This window comes from Capricornis sumatraensis, chromosome 20, assembly GCF_032405125.1.
Source record: "Capricornis sumatraensis isolate serow.1 chromosome 20, serow.2, whole genome shotgun sequence".
Lineage (NCBI taxonomy): Eukaryota > Metazoa > Chordata > Mammalia > Artiodactyla > Bovidae > Capricornis > Capricornis sumatraensis.
In genome coordinates, this window is record NC_091088.1 from 20566402 (window position 1) to 20582521 (window position 16120).

The 16120-nt window shown below is 55.5% G+C and overlaps 1 protein-coding gene across 3 annotated transcripts; it reads left to right on the forward strand.

Annotated features, from left to right (window-relative positions):
• Positions 1-1517: 1517 nt before the first annotated feature.
• Positions 1518-15435, forward strand: DEF8 (differentially expressed in FDCP 8 homolog). 3 transcript variants are annotated; one of them, XM_068992032.1, is made up of 12 exons: positions 1518-1575; positions 5534-5655; positions 6283-6380; positions 7552-7701; positions 8471-8612; positions 9783-9947; positions 10441-10568; positions 10836-10949; positions 11771-11851; positions 12418-12558; positions 12658-12767; positions 13639-15435. In XM_068992032.1, the coding sequence occupies exons 2-12, from the start codon at positions 5544-5546 to the stop codon at positions 13739-13741; spliced, it is 1344 nt and encodes a 447-aa protein (XP_068848133.1). In that variant the 5' UTR covers positions 1518-1575; positions 5534-5543; the 3' UTR covers positions 13742-15435. The 3 variants fall into 3 exon arrangements, with proteins under 3 accessions (XP_068848133.1, XP_068848132.1, XP_068848134.1); XM_068992031.1 differs by having other exon boundaries at positions 11771-11845; positions 12412-12558; XM_068992033.1 differs by lacking the exons at positions 1518-1575; positions 5534-5655 and adding an exon at positions 5896-5921 and having other exon boundaries at positions 11771-11845; positions 12412-12558.
• The last annotated feature ends 685 nt before the right edge of the window (positions 15436-16120 follow it).

Sequence of the window (16120 nt, forward strand, 5' to 3'; positions counted from 1 at the left end):
CAGTTTCCTCCTCTGTGAAATGGGTAGCATTGCAGTAACCTCTCCCCAACCAGTGATGAACATGGTGGAGGCAAGCACAGCTGCTGCTTCTGCTCAGCGATCACCTATTCCATTTTCCCCACAATTGCTAGGGTTTAAAAGAAAATCAAACACCATTTTTTTTCTTATACACACACACACACACACACACACACACACACACACATATATATTTAAAATTTGGCTGCACTGAACCTTAGTTATGATGTGTAAACCCTTACTTGCAGCATGTGGGATCCAGTTCCCTAACCGAAGATCAAACCTGGTCCCTCTGCATTGGGAGTGTGGAGTCAACCAGTGGACTACCAGGGAGGTCCCACCAATTTTTAAAAGAGTGTTTGGTTTTGATTTTAATCAAAACTTTTGTGAGTATGGAAAATCTAGTCAGTGCTGCCTCACTCCCACCCCCGCCCCAACCTACCATTGTGGGCAAAAAATCAATCAGGTGATCTAAGAAATAAATGGAAATTTTTATTCAATCCAAATTTGAGGATTATAAGCCAAGAACAGCATCTCAGAAAGCTCCAAGGACTGTTTTGCCATTAGAAGTCACAGTTAAACAAGTTTCTTGAGACAGAGCACAGGAGTGTAATCCACAGTTTACATAATTCAGATCTAAGCTCATCATGGCCCCTCACAAGATCAAGAAGCTGTCCAGTTGCTAAGTTGTGTCCAACTCTTTGTGACCCCGTGGACTGCAGCATTTCAGGTTTCCCTGTCCTTCACCATCTTCCAGAGTTTGCTCAAACTCATGTCCATCGAGTTGGAGATGTCATCCAACTATCTTGTTCTCTCTTGTCCCCTTCTTCTCCTGCCCTCAGTCTTTCCCAGCATCAAGGTCTTTTCTGATGAGTCAGCTTTTTCCATCAGGTGGCCAAAGTTTTTGGAGCTTCAGCTTCCAAGGAGCATTAGCCCTTCCATTGAATATTCAGGGTTGATTTCCTTTAGGATCGACTGGTTTGATCTCCTTGCAGTTCAAGGGAGTCTCAAGACTCTTCTCCAGCACCACAATTTGGAAGTATCAATTCTTTGGTGCTCATCTTTCATTATGGTCCAACCCTCACATCCGTACATGACTACTGGAAAAACCACAGCTTTGACTATAGGGACCTTTGCTGGCAAAGAAGTTCAGGAAGTGACCTTATCTTTTAAGCAGCTGTGCTGAATTCCAGGAGGCGTTTCTGCCGATGGGGGTGGTTTGGCAGATGCATAAATGCAGATCAGATGCACAGCGAGGAGAGAGGCACGTAAAGGGCAGAGAAATTTTTCGTGTTTAAATTTCCTTGTCTTCCATGAAGCATGGATTTTATTTCACACCATCTTCAACAATTGGCATGAAGGGTCACCCATTTCTTCGATTGGGAGGTGAAGGCCTGGGTCCGGGAGTGGGACGCGCAAACTCCGCTGTGTTGTGAGCCTCCCGACCGCAGGAGGCAGCAGCGAGCGAGGCGAATACAGTGTATCCAGGGCGGCGATGGATACGCTATAACGAGCCCGGCGGGGCGGCTACAATGTAACCGGGGCGGTGGTGGTCAGGTGAGCGGCGGGAGGGGCGCGGGCGGGGTTCTGGGTGGCGGGGACTCGGACGCTCGGGCCACCGCGCCCCGGAGCCCGGGGAGCCTCTCTCCCGAAACGGACACCGGGGCGTAGGGGGCGAGGAGCCCGGCCGAGGCCCAGGCCCGGGCGCAAAGTAGGATTCAGACTCCCGGGCGATCACCTGGGGGCAGAGGGGCTTGGGGACCTCAGCTGCCCCGATCCCGCTCTGTCAGGGTCTAGCTGGAAAGGCCGTCCCCGGGCACACTGTCACCCCTTCCAGCTGTCACCGCGCGCGTCTGTGGGATGCGAGAGGCCGGAAGGGACCCCACGGCTGTGCCACCGTGCCCTGGGGCTGGACCACTCTGAGCCTGTTTCCTCATCTCTGAAACGGACAAGGTGTGGTGGAAGACACCTGGCCCTGTGCGGAGCCACTTAGCGAGGGTCCCCAGAGTGTATGTTGCTGCTGTTGTTGTGGGTGAAGGTGGGGGAGGCCCTTTTGGGGTGGCGTCACCCAGAGGCAGGGGTGGCGCTGCCAAGCTTCAGTGGCAAGCAATCCTTAAAGGGACAGTAACGGCCCTGCTCCCGGTGGGGTCCTGGAGGCCTCCTGATGGCTGTGAGCAGCTAGGGTGCACCTTCGCCTTGTCCCCTCTGGGGCGAAGTTTAGGGACCTCTGGTGGTAGCCGGGTGATGACAGGACCTCTGGTGGCTGTGTCACAAGCAGAACAGGCAAGGCTGGTTCAGGCACCTCTGAGCTTCAGCCCTGTGTTCCTCAGGGCCTGAGAGATGCTGGGCTTTGTTCTCAGGGTCCTCTAAGTGCAAAGTCGTGGGCTCCTCACCCCGACCCCCGTTAGAGGAGGTCTCTGGAGAAGGGGAGACAGTGGACTAGTGGGTTTTCTGCATGCTGCTTGCTCAGTGTCCACCTTCCGGCCTGCACCTGCGAGGTCAGGCCTGAATTTGGGGTGCAGAGCTCTCTGTTGGCGGAGAAGGCAATGGCACCCCACTCCAGTACTCTTGCCTGGAAAATCCCATGGACAGAGGAGCCTGGAAGGCTGCAGTCCATGGGGTTGCTGAGGGTCGGACAGGACTGAGAGACTTCACTTTCACTTTTCACTTTCATGCATTGGAGAAGGAAATGGCACCCACTCCAGTGTTTTTATCTGGAGAATCCCAGCAACGAGGGAGCCTGGTGGGCTGCCGTCTATGGGGTCGCACAGAGTCGGACACGACTGAAGTGACTTAGCAGCAGCAGCAGCAGCTCTCTGTTGGTGAACCTGGTTGGGTGGTGAGGGTTGCTATTGCTCTCCTCTAAGCCGTTGCTGCGTACTTTGTCAGCTGGGCCCCTGCATTAGGGCCCCTTCTGGCTGCTCCTGGTACCCTCTTCTCCCTGGAAAATGCAATTCTCTTAACTTTGGCAGGAGAGGAACTGAGGCTGAGAGAGGTCAGGTTACCCCAGTCACTCACTCATCCATGGCCTCTCTGCCTGGCCTACCCATCAGGAGCTTAATGAGAAATGTGATTTCCAGGAGGGCTTGTATCCCAGAGAAGGGCAGCTGAGCAGTGTTCCTGCCTTTGAGCTCCTCAGGTCATATTTTATTTTCTTTCTGACTAAGGCCTAAGAACCTGTGCATTTTGTGTATTTTTAAAAATTTAAATGTAGTTGATTTACAATGTTGTGTTAGCTTCCGGTGCACAACAAAGTGCTTCTGTCACAGATACAGATATCTTTCTCACGTTCTTGTCCATTATGGCTTATTACAAGATGTGGGCTATATTTCCCTGCACTATACAGAAGGATCTTCTTGTTTATACATCCTTTATATAGTGGTTTGCATCTGTTGACCCCATAACCCCAATCCAACCCCCGCCCCCAACCACTTGGCAACCACAAGTCTGTTTTCTACATCCGTGTGTCTGTTTCTGGTTTGCAGATAAGTTCATTTGTGTCATATTTTAGATTCCACATTTAAGGGATATCACATGGTATCTGTCTTTTGGACTTAGTGTGGTAATCTCTAGTTGCATCCATGTTGCTGCAAATGGCATTATTTCATTCTTTTTTATGGCTAATATTCCATTGTGTATATTTGTACCACACCTTTATCCACTCATGTGTTGATGGATATTTAAGTTCTTTCCACGTGTTGGCTATTGTGAATAGTGCCGTGATGGATGCTGGGTGCATGTATCTTTTTGAATTACAGTTTTCTCCAGATGTATGCCCAGGAGTGGCATTGCACGATCATATTGCAAGTCTATTTCTAGTTTTTTCAGGAATGTCATCCTGTTCTCTATAATGCCTCTGGCTGTATTGTAAAATCCTGAAAGGTTTCTGAGGAGAGACCCATGGGGGTGGTCCTGACCCTCCAGTCTTTGGGGGCTGGACTGACTGGCATGTGGTGTCACTGCCACGCACCTATGCTTAGTCTCCAGTTTGTAGTCTCCTTTAGACTGTATCTCTTTACAGCGGATACTCTTATTATCCCCGCTTGAAACATGCCAGCTCAAAGCACAGAAAGGTTTAGGCATTTGCCCCAGGTCACACAGCTAGAGCTGATAGAGTGTGGATTTGAGTAGGGCCAATTTGCCTGCTGATCATAGTCTGTTGGGGGTGATTAGTATGGATCTGTTTTGGCTGCAAGAGACAGAAATCCTCCTCCCAATAACAGTAGTTTAAGCAGAAGTTTATTTGTGTCTCAGTTGAATGAAGCCTGGGGGTGAGCAGCCCAGGGGTTCTTCACCACTTGGGAAGAAGGGTCTGGTGAGTATGGGGACAGCTGGGTCTCCCCTGCATTCTGGAGGCTTCCCTGGACGCTATGGTTCCTGTCATCTGGGGAGGTGCTGGGCATCAGAGCCGAACAGTTTGTGAGCTTCCCAGAGACCTCAGGTTATAAGGGAGATAGGGGTTTGGGCTCATGGCACCATGTCCTGCCCTGCTGTGACCAGTAGGTAGCTGGTCTGCAGGTGCCAGTTCTACCAGTCCAGAACCTTCAACCCACATCCCTCCAGAGGCAGACAGGTCCCGCAGAGGTGTGGGGGTCCCCGCCCAGGTGCAGGGCAACACTAGGGGTGAAGGGTGGCTTCGGGCCATTGCCGCTGGCTCAGTTTTCCTTTCAGTGTGTGTGTGGGCACACAGGAGTCATAGGATTGCTTTTTATAGTTACAGGTTATTTCAGACTGCAACCCAGGTGTCAGTAGAGCATAGCCAACATCCATGTCCTTCCTACAAAGTTTTGAAAACATCTTAAACCTCCTGTGAACTCATTTTGTCTTTGGAGCAGAGAGAAGCTAAGGAATGTGGGTCAGCTAGTTAAGTGTGGGCCTCTGTCTCAGGAGCCACCAGCCCTGTGTGTCTGGTTTGCTGAGCTCCCAGCTGTGAGCTCAGCACTTGCTGCCTGTGCCCTTGGGTTCTGGGGTATGGGGCCAGCCATGGGCTCAGGCCGCATGGTGGTTATAGAGCATTCAGGAGGCCTCTCCACAGGGCAGTGTTAAGGTGGGTCCTGCCCTGGGCCACACTGCAGGTGGCACGGCAGGCCTGAGCCCTGGCATCAGCACTGAGCCTTCTGTTGGCTGGGCTTTCTGGGTGCTCTTTCAGGGAAGGAGCACCCTGGGTCCTGGGCGAGAGGGAGGCACTGAGTGTTGGCTGGCCAGGCAATGTGTGCAGGACCAAAGGGGCTCCGTGCTGGAGGTCTGGCTGGGCACCCCCAGCCCTGCCTGCCCCATCGGTGACTTGGGCATCACTGCTCTCACTGAGGGGCCAGCTGTGGGGGCTGAGCTGGCTTGGGGAGGGGCTGCGGGGGGGGGGGGGAGGCCATGGTGTGGGGATATTTGGCCTGGACCCTCCAGGGGAAGTGAGAGGGCCAGGTCTCCACTCTGATATCTCAGGCACTTGAAAAGGGAAGGAGACCCCAGTGAACCTGGGTTCTGGACACCCACCTCTGCTCTGCTCTGCTGTCTGCAGGTAGGGTGCTATGGAATATGACGAGAAGCTCGCCCGGTTCCGGCAGGTCCATCTCAACCCCTTCAACAAGCAGCAGCATGAGCAGGGGGCTGGCGAGGAGGCCCCGGACATTACTTCTCAAGGTGGATGCGGGGGGCTGGGGTTGTGTAGGTGGTCTGCCCTGCTCACGCCAGCCCTCATCCTCTTAGGTGGTTCCCCCTGGGCGCATGCAGGTGGCTTCTTCACAGATCAGACTGCTTCCCTCGTCGGTCCTCAGGAGAATGAACACGCCCCTGGGCAGGGATGTCTCACTGTCTTGCCTGCCTTGTCCCAGGGGCCGCACACAGCAGGCACTTCCTCAGGGAACACTCGGGGCGTGAACTCAGAGCCGAGCCCTGCAGGGTGAGAGGTCAGCAGGATGTGAGCCCTGAGATTGCAGACTGAGCGCACAGGGTGCCAGAGTCCACACAGGGGCTCCCATGTCCTGGTATGTAGCCCTTCAGAGGTCCTCCTCCAGGCCACAGATGCACACACAAGCTGTGAGCCTTAGAAACTGGCGTGCTTCTGTAACCCTGGTATTGCATGGCTCTGTCCTGTGGCCACAAGGACACAGGGTCCTCTGCTGGTGGACACAGGGCTCACTCCAGAGTAGAGCCCTGCTTCCCTGGGCACTTCTGTGGGCTCCCTGCTCCCCGAGGGCCCCGCAGCGCGCTCCTGGGGTGGCAGGCTGACTCGTCTCTCTGCCGCCCTCCCCACCTGCCCTGCTGCAGCGCGCCTGCCTGAGCTGCCTCCCGGGGAGCCAGAGTCCCGCTGCCCAGAGCGTGTGATGGATCTTGGCCTGTCTGAGGACCACTTCGCTCGCCCCGTGGTAAGGTTCAGGGTCTGTGGGTGGACAAGGTGACCCCCCCCCCCACCAGAGTTTGAGGGGTTGGCCACGTCCATCTCAGCTGGGCCTCCTAGGTGTGGAGTCTGAGGCCTGTGTGACACCTGGCTCCCACCTTATACCTGTGTGCCGGCCTGTGGAAACGGGTTGGATGCGGTGTTTGGAAGCCTGGGCTCTGTCCTCCTGGGCAGCCATTCTCTCCCCTCCATGCAGGATACTACAAAGCAAATATGGGGGTTGATTCCATCTGGGGTTCTGGGGAATCCTGTGGTCCATTGCAGGGTAATGGCGAGGGCAGCCACTGCCCACCACCACCCGCTCAGCTAGGCAGGGCCACTCCTGTCTGAGCTAGGTTTTGTTCCATGAAAACCTTGTGGGGTGTTTGTTTTTTTTTTTTAATTAAAGAGCTCTAATAATTCCTTTAAAGTTTCAAAATCTTTGCAAACTATCTCCAACTGTTGTTTGAGAGAGATGCTATGGTAACAATAACATAGGACTTTAAGATTCACCTGAGCCCCCGTTTCTCGTTTGCTGCTCATTTTGCTGGCCATGTGGACTTTAACTTTGCATTCTGCAGGTACATACACTCCTCTTAGTTATGTGTTTGAACCCTTATTTTGCACTCCTGTGGGCAGTGACACCCCTTTCTTGGGGCCCCAGCCTCTAACTCTGAGACCTAGCCTGTTTCCTTGCCCAAGTTTAGGGCTTTGTTGGACCCAAGCTCGGGTCAGCCTGTTAGGTGCTGGGCCCAAGGGCAGGTGGCAGCCAGGGGTATCTCTGAGCTTGGCAATTGAACCAGAGGCCACTTCCTCTCCTTCTTGACAGACAAGTGTCATTTCCCCTGCTTTCATCCAAGAGGAAGTTCTGTAGAAGCAAGCGAGATAGCACAGCCAGAAAAGCAATTGGATTTCTAAAAGAGGGAAGTTGTGTTTTGAAGAACACTGTGAGTTAGGTCTCCAGAGGCCCATGGGTGGAAATGTCCAGAGAGCGGGCAGGTGGTGTGGGCTGGGGCCTGCCTCTGCTGCTGATGGTCCTGGGCCTTGAGCAAGTCTTTGGGCCATCAGGGCTCAAGATGGGGGGGGGAGATCTGTTCTGGGCCCAATGACACACAATCTGACTATCGTTGTCCCCAAACTGCCCTCCCCCATGTGAGCAGGGCCTGTTCCTGGCCTCTGATGTCCAGCAGCTGCGGCAGGCCATCCAGGAGTGCAAGCAAGTCATCCTGGACCTGCCAGAGCACTCGGAGAAGCAGAAGGATGCCGTGGTGAGACTCATCCATCTCCGGCTGAAGCTGCAGGAGCTGAAGGTGGGTGCCGGCCCACCCCCACCAGCAGCCAGAGCTGAAGTAGGGGCTGGGGGAGTGATGGGCCCTCAGCCCAGCTCTGATCCTGCCTGTAGTCCTGGGTCATGTGTCCACCCACTGAAGCAGGTGGGTGAGTTAGTCCCACCTTGAACCACATGACCCAGAGCGTGGCCTGGTTCCCTGGAGATGACAACAGAAGGGGTCGTGGATTCTGGAAGCCAATAACCACTGGGGTCCATCACGTAGTCCTTGAGTCTGGTTCATGAGTCCATAGGATTTGGACAGTGGTGGGTTCATTAGAATATAGGTAAGGCAATAGTATGGGCTCAGACACCCCGAAAGACAGTGGCTTAAAGGATTGGTTGTGTAGATTTACTCACATGGAAGTGTTGCGGGTTCCCTGGGCCCATCTGGCAGCTACTGGCATTGGAGACCGCAGGTCCCCCTCTAATGTTGCTCTGCTCGTCCCTGGCAAGTCCAGGACAGCTTCCACCAATCTGGGTCTGCTCTCAGCCAGCCGAAACAATGCAGGGAGGGCAGCGAGTGCCCCTCAGTACTGCTCACATGCCCTTGGCCCTAATGTGGCCCTGGCGCAGCACCTAGGTACAGAGGTGGTCTGTAATCTCAGTGGACCAGGCCTGACCGGGCACCCTGTTCTATTGTAAAGGGAGGGGTCTGTGGTAACCTTTGCTATATGTGGTGCCTGGAAGATGCAGTCAAGGGACTCATGTGCCCAGAAGGAGCTGTGACCCCTCCCTGGTCTCCTCCCTAGGACCCCAATGAGGATGAGCCCAACATTCGAGTCCTTCTTGAGCACCGCTTCTACAAGGAGAAGAGCAAGAGTGTGAAGCAGACATGTGACAAGTGTAACACAGTCATCTGGGGCCTCATTCAGACCTGGTACACCTGCACAGGTGGGCGGAGACCAGACTGCCCTTCTGGGCTGGCAGTCTAGGTCTCCAGGGAGAGGGGTTCTCTATTGAGTCCTCAGTATTTGCAGAACCCTGCAGTGTGTGGTGGGTGTAACAAGAGGTGTCTGCCTTCACTGGGCTTAAGTCCACTAGCCACATGTAACATTTCAAATTTAAATTATTGAACATAGATAAGTAGCTCCTCAGTTGTACTGTGCATGTTCCAAGTACACCGTAGCCATGTAAGATTGGTGGCCACCCCGCTGGACATTGTAGAAACACATCACTGTATTGGAGGTGCTGCTCTGGATGAGAAATCAAATGAGTCAGTGATGTGATATGTTAGAAATAGTGAAGAAGGCTAGGGGAGGCACAAGCATGTCAGGGGGTGGGGTGCTGCTATTTTAGGGTGAAATGAAAAGGCTTCATGTGACATTTAATAAAAAAGCTTGGAGGTTAGGGGCAAACCAGGAGCATATCTGGGAAGGGACATTTCTGCAGGGGAGCTGTCTGTGCAAAGGCCTGTGGTCAGTGTGTGTCCAGCGTATTTGATGAGGAGCAGAGAGCAGCGTGGCATAGAGGTGCTTCAGAGGTGGCAGGGGGCTTTTCTCTAAGTGCACTGGGGCCATGTGGGTGGATATACTTAAGTTTTAACTCCACCTGCTGAGCTGAGTGTGGCATGGGGGAGGGAAAATGATGGCCTTCTGACCAGGGTGAGACTCTGACATTTAGATGAGAAGGGCCAAGTGCAACTGTGGCTAAAGGACTGGACATGGGTGTAAGAGAGGAGTCGGGATGACTTCCCAGTTTGTAGTCTCAGGAGGTTGAAAGACAGAGTCCCTGAAATCTGAGATGGGAAGTTGGGGTGGATTTGGGTAGGAAGAACCGGGTTTTACTTAGATGGCTTGGCCTTGATCCCCTTGAGTATCCCAGTGGGCATGGCTGGTAGGCCCCTGGACTTCTGAGTCTGAAATTAGGGGAAAGGTGTACACGTACCTTCAGGGCAAGGCTTGGGGTGGGGACATTTGGGGACCTGCAGTGGCACCTGGAGAGGCTCTTGGGTTGGTCCGGGAAGCCGAGTGGAGCCCCCTGGGGGTCCCAGAAGCTGAAGGTCATCCTGGGCTGCAGAGTGGCGCTCTTCCTAAGAGGCCTGCTGTTGGGCCCCCATCCCAGGGTGTTATTACCGCTGTCACAGCAAGTGTTTGAACCTCATCTCCAAGCCCTGTGTGCGGTCCAAAGTCAGCCACCAGGCCGAGTATGAGCTGAACATCTGCCCTGAGGCAGGCCTGGACAGCCAGGATTACCGCTGTGCTGAATGCCGAGCACCCATCTCTCTGCGTGAGTGCCCCCGGGGTGGGGGTTGGGGAGTTGGGCAGGGTGCAGGGCTGAGGGGAGCTGTTCTGGGCAGGGTGCCCTGCTATCAGTGGCGTGAGTAAGTGGGAGGAATGCGCAGTTGAGCTCCTCTCCTTGGGAAGCCAGAAAGGACTGCTTTTGGCACCTTTTCACGCCCGCCCAAACTGACCAAGGTTCCCCTAGGAGTCCCTGCAGGGCTGGGCTAGTTTCCCTCCTGTGACTGCATCATCACAGAAAACCCACCCCATGGGAAGACCACACTACACTCACACCCTGTGTGTCAGGCCTTCCTAGAAACACACTGACATTGACTCAAGGGATTCCCCATCTACTGTCCCATTTTACTGATGGGAAACGGGAAGCGGGGCGGCTTAGAAGAGGACGAGTCAGGGGTGAGGCCGGGCGGTGGGGAACCCTTGGTGCAGCTGGGGGAGGGGACCTCTGCGGTCTCCCTGACTTTGGGACATCTCCTCCACAGGGGGCGTGCCCAGCGAGGCCCGGCAGTGCGACTACACTGGCCAGTACTACTGCAGCCACTGCCACTGGAACGATCTGGCTGTCATCCCAGCGCGTGTGGTGCACAACTGGGACTTCGAGCCGCGCAAGGTGCGGGGGGAGAGAGAGCGGGGAGCGAGGGGTGCCGCCCTGGGGATTGGGTGGGGGCGTGGTGTGGCCAGGGGCGTGGCGGAGCGCTGGGGGGTGGGACGTGGCTGCGGGGGCGGGTCAGGACACAGACTGGGGCGGGGCCTCGGGGTGGGGTAGAGTGGGGCGGGGCCTCGGGGTGGGGTAGAGTGGGGCGGGGCCCGAGCCAGGGCGGTGCTGCGGGGGCGGGGCAGAGTGCAGAGGTGGCACCTTTCCGTCCCTCTGGCCCAGGTGTCCCGTGGCAGCATGCGCTACCTGGCGCTGATGATGTCGAGGCCAGTGCTCCGGCTCCGGGAGATCAATCCTCTGCTGTTCAACTATGTGGAGGAGCTAGTAGAGATCCGGGTAAGACAGGGGAGGGCCGGGCGTGGGGCAACCCTGCTCTCCCTTCGCAGCTGTGTGAGGAGATGCCACCTGTGTCGCTGGGCACCCCCCTCCCCTACTGTCCTTTAAGTTAAAGTCGCTAGAGCAACTGTCCAGTCACTACGAAATAGGACGCGAAGCTCAGAGGCAGTTTGAAATTTTCTAGCAACCACAGTAGAAAAATGAAGCTCATCTCAGTGATGTCTTTTATTTCGTGCACATTTATTGAGATACATCGTGTGGCGTGTCTGTATTGTGTTAGTCTGCATCCCAGTGTGTATTGTCAAGAGCAGCCTCACATTGGCCCAGCCACGTCTGGTCGGTGTTCTGAGGAGCTGTGTGTTACTGAGGGTCCTCTCTTTGGCACTCAGCAGGAGGGCAGGGTGGGGTGTGCCTCAGGCAGGTGCGGAGAGGAATGGGACTTGTTGGAGAGGAGCTGAGGCACAGGGCCACTGAGCTGAGGAGGGAATCTGGGTTCAACTGGGCAGTCTGATGCAAGCTCAGGTGCTCCCAAGGGGTGTGTTCACGTGTGGAGCCGGGTGGGGAGCAACTGTGCACGAAGGAAGTTTAGGGTCCTGCCTGGTGGGGAAGCTGTGGCTTGACCTTGAGCTCTGCTGGAGGGCTCAAAGCGGGGACTGTCATGGGGGGACGGGAATGCACTTACAGTCCCCTACTGACCCAGAGTGTAAAGTGACAAAGCTTCCCACAAAGCCAGCCCCGCCCCACCCACACTGGCCATGAAGACATGCCTGGCACAGCCCCTGCTCTGGCCAGAAATGCCCACCTGCCCCTCTTGTCCACAGAAGCTGCGCCAGGATATCTTGCTCATGAAGCCATATTTTATCACCTGCAGGGAGGCCATGGCAGCGCGCCTGCTCCTGCAGGTCAGTCCACCTGCCCCCCGGGGTAGGGGAGGGGTGGAGTGGGGAAGGGGTCCTCCAGGAGGGCAGGAAACAGACCAGGATTGTGAGGGGAAGGCTTGACACTGAGCGTGTGCTGCGCCGTCAGCAGAGGGTCTCCGCACTGTTCCAGGGAACACCAGGTCTACCCACAAAAGCATTCTACCCACAGAAGTGGTTTCTGCTTCTGTCAGCACGAGAAGCACTGAGAGAGTGGGTGTCGCCCTGCAGCCTTCACGGGAGCCTCCACAGAGTGGACCCAGGGAGGGCCAAGCACAGAACACTTCGTGGCTCACCTACTTACTTGTTTGCAAGCGCTCACTGGGTGCCTGCTGCGGCCGACGGTGTTCTGGGTCCTGGGGAGCAGCGAGCAGAGCGGGCGGCCCCTGGCCTTCACCTAGGGGTGCACTCTCCAGACTGGGCTGACAGGAAGAGTAGGAAGCAGCACACTGGGTGGTGAGATGTGTGGACAAGATAAAGCTGGGAAGAGGGCTCCGGGCAGGCAAGGGCCCCGGTCTGGCGGCCCCGGGGTCACATGGCTGCACCTGCAGCTCCAGGACCGGCAGCACTTTGTGGAGAACGATGAGATGTACTCGGTGCAGGACCTGCTGGACACGCACACGGGCCGGCTGGGCTGCTCTCTGGCTGAGACCCACACGCTGTTTGCCAAGCACATCAAACTGGACTGTGAGGTGGGCCCCCACAAGCCAGGTGGGGAGGTGGGAGGGCGGCTCGGGAGGATGTACCCCCCTACCTGGGAGTGGGCACTGACCTCCCCACCTCACCCGCAGCGGTGCCAGGCCAAGGGCTTTGTGTGCGAGCTCTGCCGGGAGGGAGACGTGCTGTTCCCCTTCGACAGCCACACATCCGTGTGCGCCGACTGCTCTGCCGTCTTCCACAGGTCTGTGTGAGCGTCCGCCTCCATAGACTGTAGACAGGTGTGGGAGAGACAGGTGCTGGGAATGTTGGGTGGGGAGAGGCTGGGGCTTGACCTTTGCCACCTGGTTTCAAATGGGACTTAGGTTTACTGAGGCTGGAGCTTCCTAAGCTCTCTAGTTTTTGTGATTTTCTTTTTTCAAACATCCCTAGGCCACAAGAAATACCCAACAGTTTTATTTATTAAGTACTTAGGTTCAACAATGGAAGCATTTATGTCCTAAAGACTTGTGGATGTTTGGAAGAATGACACACAGAAGTGGGAAGAAGATATTTAAACTCTAAGTACACTTTTCAGTAGGCGTGTGCCTGTGGGGCCCACACGGCTTGTCACACTGGGCTCAGATGGGACCCCACCACCCTGTTTCTGTCCACACTGGACTTTCCTGGCCCTTGCTGTTTCTCAGAGTGACCCGCAACTTCATAGATCAGCAGAGCTGGACTGCAGTCTCAGTAAGGACTGTAGCAGAAAGTGTTGAAACTGAGCTCCCTTGAGCTGGCAGTTTGTGTGGTGTCCTATCAAATGTTCCTGTGTCCCCTTCAAAAATTAAGCTGCCATGGGAACTGTGTGCACCTCCACGGAGCCCTGGGCGGGGGGCGCTTTACACAGTAGTGGAAACAGGTCAGGGAGGGGAGTCACTGAGAGGGTCAGAGGGTACCAGGTGATAGGTGTGGCCCCTTGGGATGTCTGTGCAGAGGTATGGGATACAGGCCTGGCCAGCACACCTGGGTGAGACTGCTGCAGGCTCCTGTCTGTTAAAGGAATATTGTGAAGACTCAGGGTTACAATTCTACTTGTGGAGCCCCCTCTTCATGGCCATTCCTGTCTCCCTCAGGGACTGCTACTACGACAATTCCACCACGTGCCCTAGGTGTGCGCGCCTCACTCTGCGGAAGCAGTCGCTCTTCCGGGAGCCTGGTCCAGACCTGGACGCCTGAGCAATGGAAGCCCTTCTAGGCCTGTCTGTCCTGCTGGCCGTTGCCACAGTCAACATGTTTCCTGTACTGTGGAGACCTAGGGTCTGGCCCCTGGACCTCACCACTGCTGAGCCAGCACCACCAGGACCACCGTCCCCCGGCTCGTGTTGGGGCTTGAAGTGTCTGTTTTTTGGTTTGGCTGCTGTGAGGGCCAGGATGTGCACCCTTCCTCCACTGCAGAGCTTTGAGGGTCAGGTGGGGGGAGCATCCCTCACCTCCCCTTTGGTCAAGAGCCCCCCACCCTACCCTGCCCACCTTGGGAGCAAGGCTGCTGGGCCCTGGCTATCCTGGAAATCCTGGAAGTCTTCTGGGAGTGCTGACAAGACTGAGGATGCAGCCTTAGCCTGACTTTTGCCTGTGGTGGATGGTGTGGGTTCTACTTGGAGGCCCCTCCCCCAGCCCCTGGCCTCTTTGAGGTCCCCTGGTTGTCCCTGGCTGGGGCTGTGTTCATCACTATCTCCCAAGGGCCCTGCCCCTGCCCCCGGGTTCTCTCTCTCGGGCCTTCGCCAGTAGGATCATTCCAGGGGCTGCTGGCTGCCGTGGAGATCTCACCTCCTAACCGCCCCTGCCTTGGCCCAGCCCAGCTCACTCTGGTGCTTCATGCTGGGTGGCTGAGGGGGTCCCACCCAGTGAGGAAGTGTGCTTCCAGGTATTGGGCAAGACCGTGCCCCTGGCAGGTCAAGGTTAGGTGAGAGGGCTAGGGGACAGTAGACCTGGACCGAGTGTGCCTATGGAGGACTCTGTATCACTCAGAGACCCCCCAACCGGGGCCTTATGTTTGGGGAACTGAGATCAGGCACTGGAAATACTTGCTCAGGGGAGCACCAGGCAGGACTCATGAGGTGTGGGAGGTCCTGCCACCAGCGGGCAGAGGGAGCTGGGCATGGAGGACTGACCCAGTGGGGAAGATGCATTTGTGGGGACCATCCAGGGAAAGGCTGCCCTGGCCTTGCTGGCCTTTTTCTTGCCCTGGATTGTGCTTGGCTGTTGACACCTGGGGCTGACACACACATGTGGTGGCTGGTGGGCAGGAGGCTGTCACCTGGACATCCATCACCTTTGACTGGGAAGCGCAAGGAGAGGCTTGGCCAACAGGGAGGCCAGCTGAGCCAATGTGGGAGGTGGGTAAGGACAGTGCCAACCCCTCCATGCCCCTTTGCACCCCAGGGAAGCCCTGCCCAGGGACTTTAGGCCACCCTCTGACTGTGGTGGGCTGTTCAGAATGTCAGTGTGGGGGACTGGTCCAGATGGGGCCACCCTGCTTCCCATTCTTGGGTCTAGGGGGTTAAAGGCTGAGCACCCTCTTCCTACACCTCAGATCTGTACGTCTCACTGTGGCATCACATTTCTGTCCCAGGGATCCTGGCTTCTCCCAAATGGACTCTGTAATCAGCATCGTGTTATTCCAGTTACAGTCACTGTGTCCGTAAGAAATGTCAGTAGCCATTTGTTGGGCAAGGTTGACTCTTTTTTTTTAAACTTCTTCCCACATCACGTCTTCTCCTCCTCCCCCTTCTGGGTGACAGATTATTTAAACGGAATCATGTGTAGGTCTTTCTGAGACCACATCACAGAACCCAGAGGAACCAGTTAGTATGGGCAGGCCTCCCAGGAGAGCTGTGTGGGCTGGGTGCTGCGGACACAGCAGGGTTTGCTGCAGGGTTAGTCAGAGCCCACAGGCCCCTCCCACAGGGTCAGGTGTAAATGGGGCACCTGACCTTGGCCTCAGTGTGCTGACACCTCTGTAGGCTGCACTAAAGCACACCCTCTGGGGTTGTTTGGGTTCCAGGAAGTGCTGAGCCCAGTCTGGCTCTGTAACAGAACCTATGTCTTCTCTCCTGAGTCCTCCCAGAGGGAGGACTGTCATGTTAATTCAGTGTAAGCAGTGCCAGCCCAGGTCTAGCTCCCAGAAGCACCTCTGGTCTTCAAGTTTGACTCACTGAAAGGGCCCTTGGAGCTCAGGAGAACCCGAGACCCCCTCCCAAATGACATTCAAACCTCTGTGTATGTACATTTCTCTCTGGAGATACGACCTCTGGTTTTGAGGATGATCTCAAAGAAACATCAGGAGTGTTCGACACAAAGGGTGGGGGAAGGGTGTGTGTGGGCTGTCTGTGGGCCCACGCTGGCGCCTCCACGTCAAACAACTAAAGCCACACTTTGGTATCAGAGGGAGCATGGAGTCTCCACCCACCCACTTCAGGTATGAGGATGAGTTTTTCTTAAACTTTTAATTTTAACAGCTGTAGGTTTACAGAAGTGCTGCAAACACATTCCCAGGTACCCATCTCCTGGATTCCGTGAATGTTAACATTTTCCCCATTTTGCCTTACTCTTTCT

Coding starts and splice junctions, on each gene's coding strand:
- DEF8 (XM_068992032.1), top strand. CDS start 5,544: ATGGAATATGACGAGAAGCTCGCCCGGTTCCGGCAGGTCCATCTCAAC. Junction 5,656..6,282: donor CCCGGACATTACTTCTCAAG/GTGGATGCGGGG, acceptor GCCCTGCTGCAG/CGCGCCTGCCTGAGCTGCCT. Junction 12,768..13,638: donor TGCTCTGCCGTCTTCCACAG/GTCTGTGTGAGC, acceptor TGTCTCCCTCAG/GGACTGCTACTACGACAATT.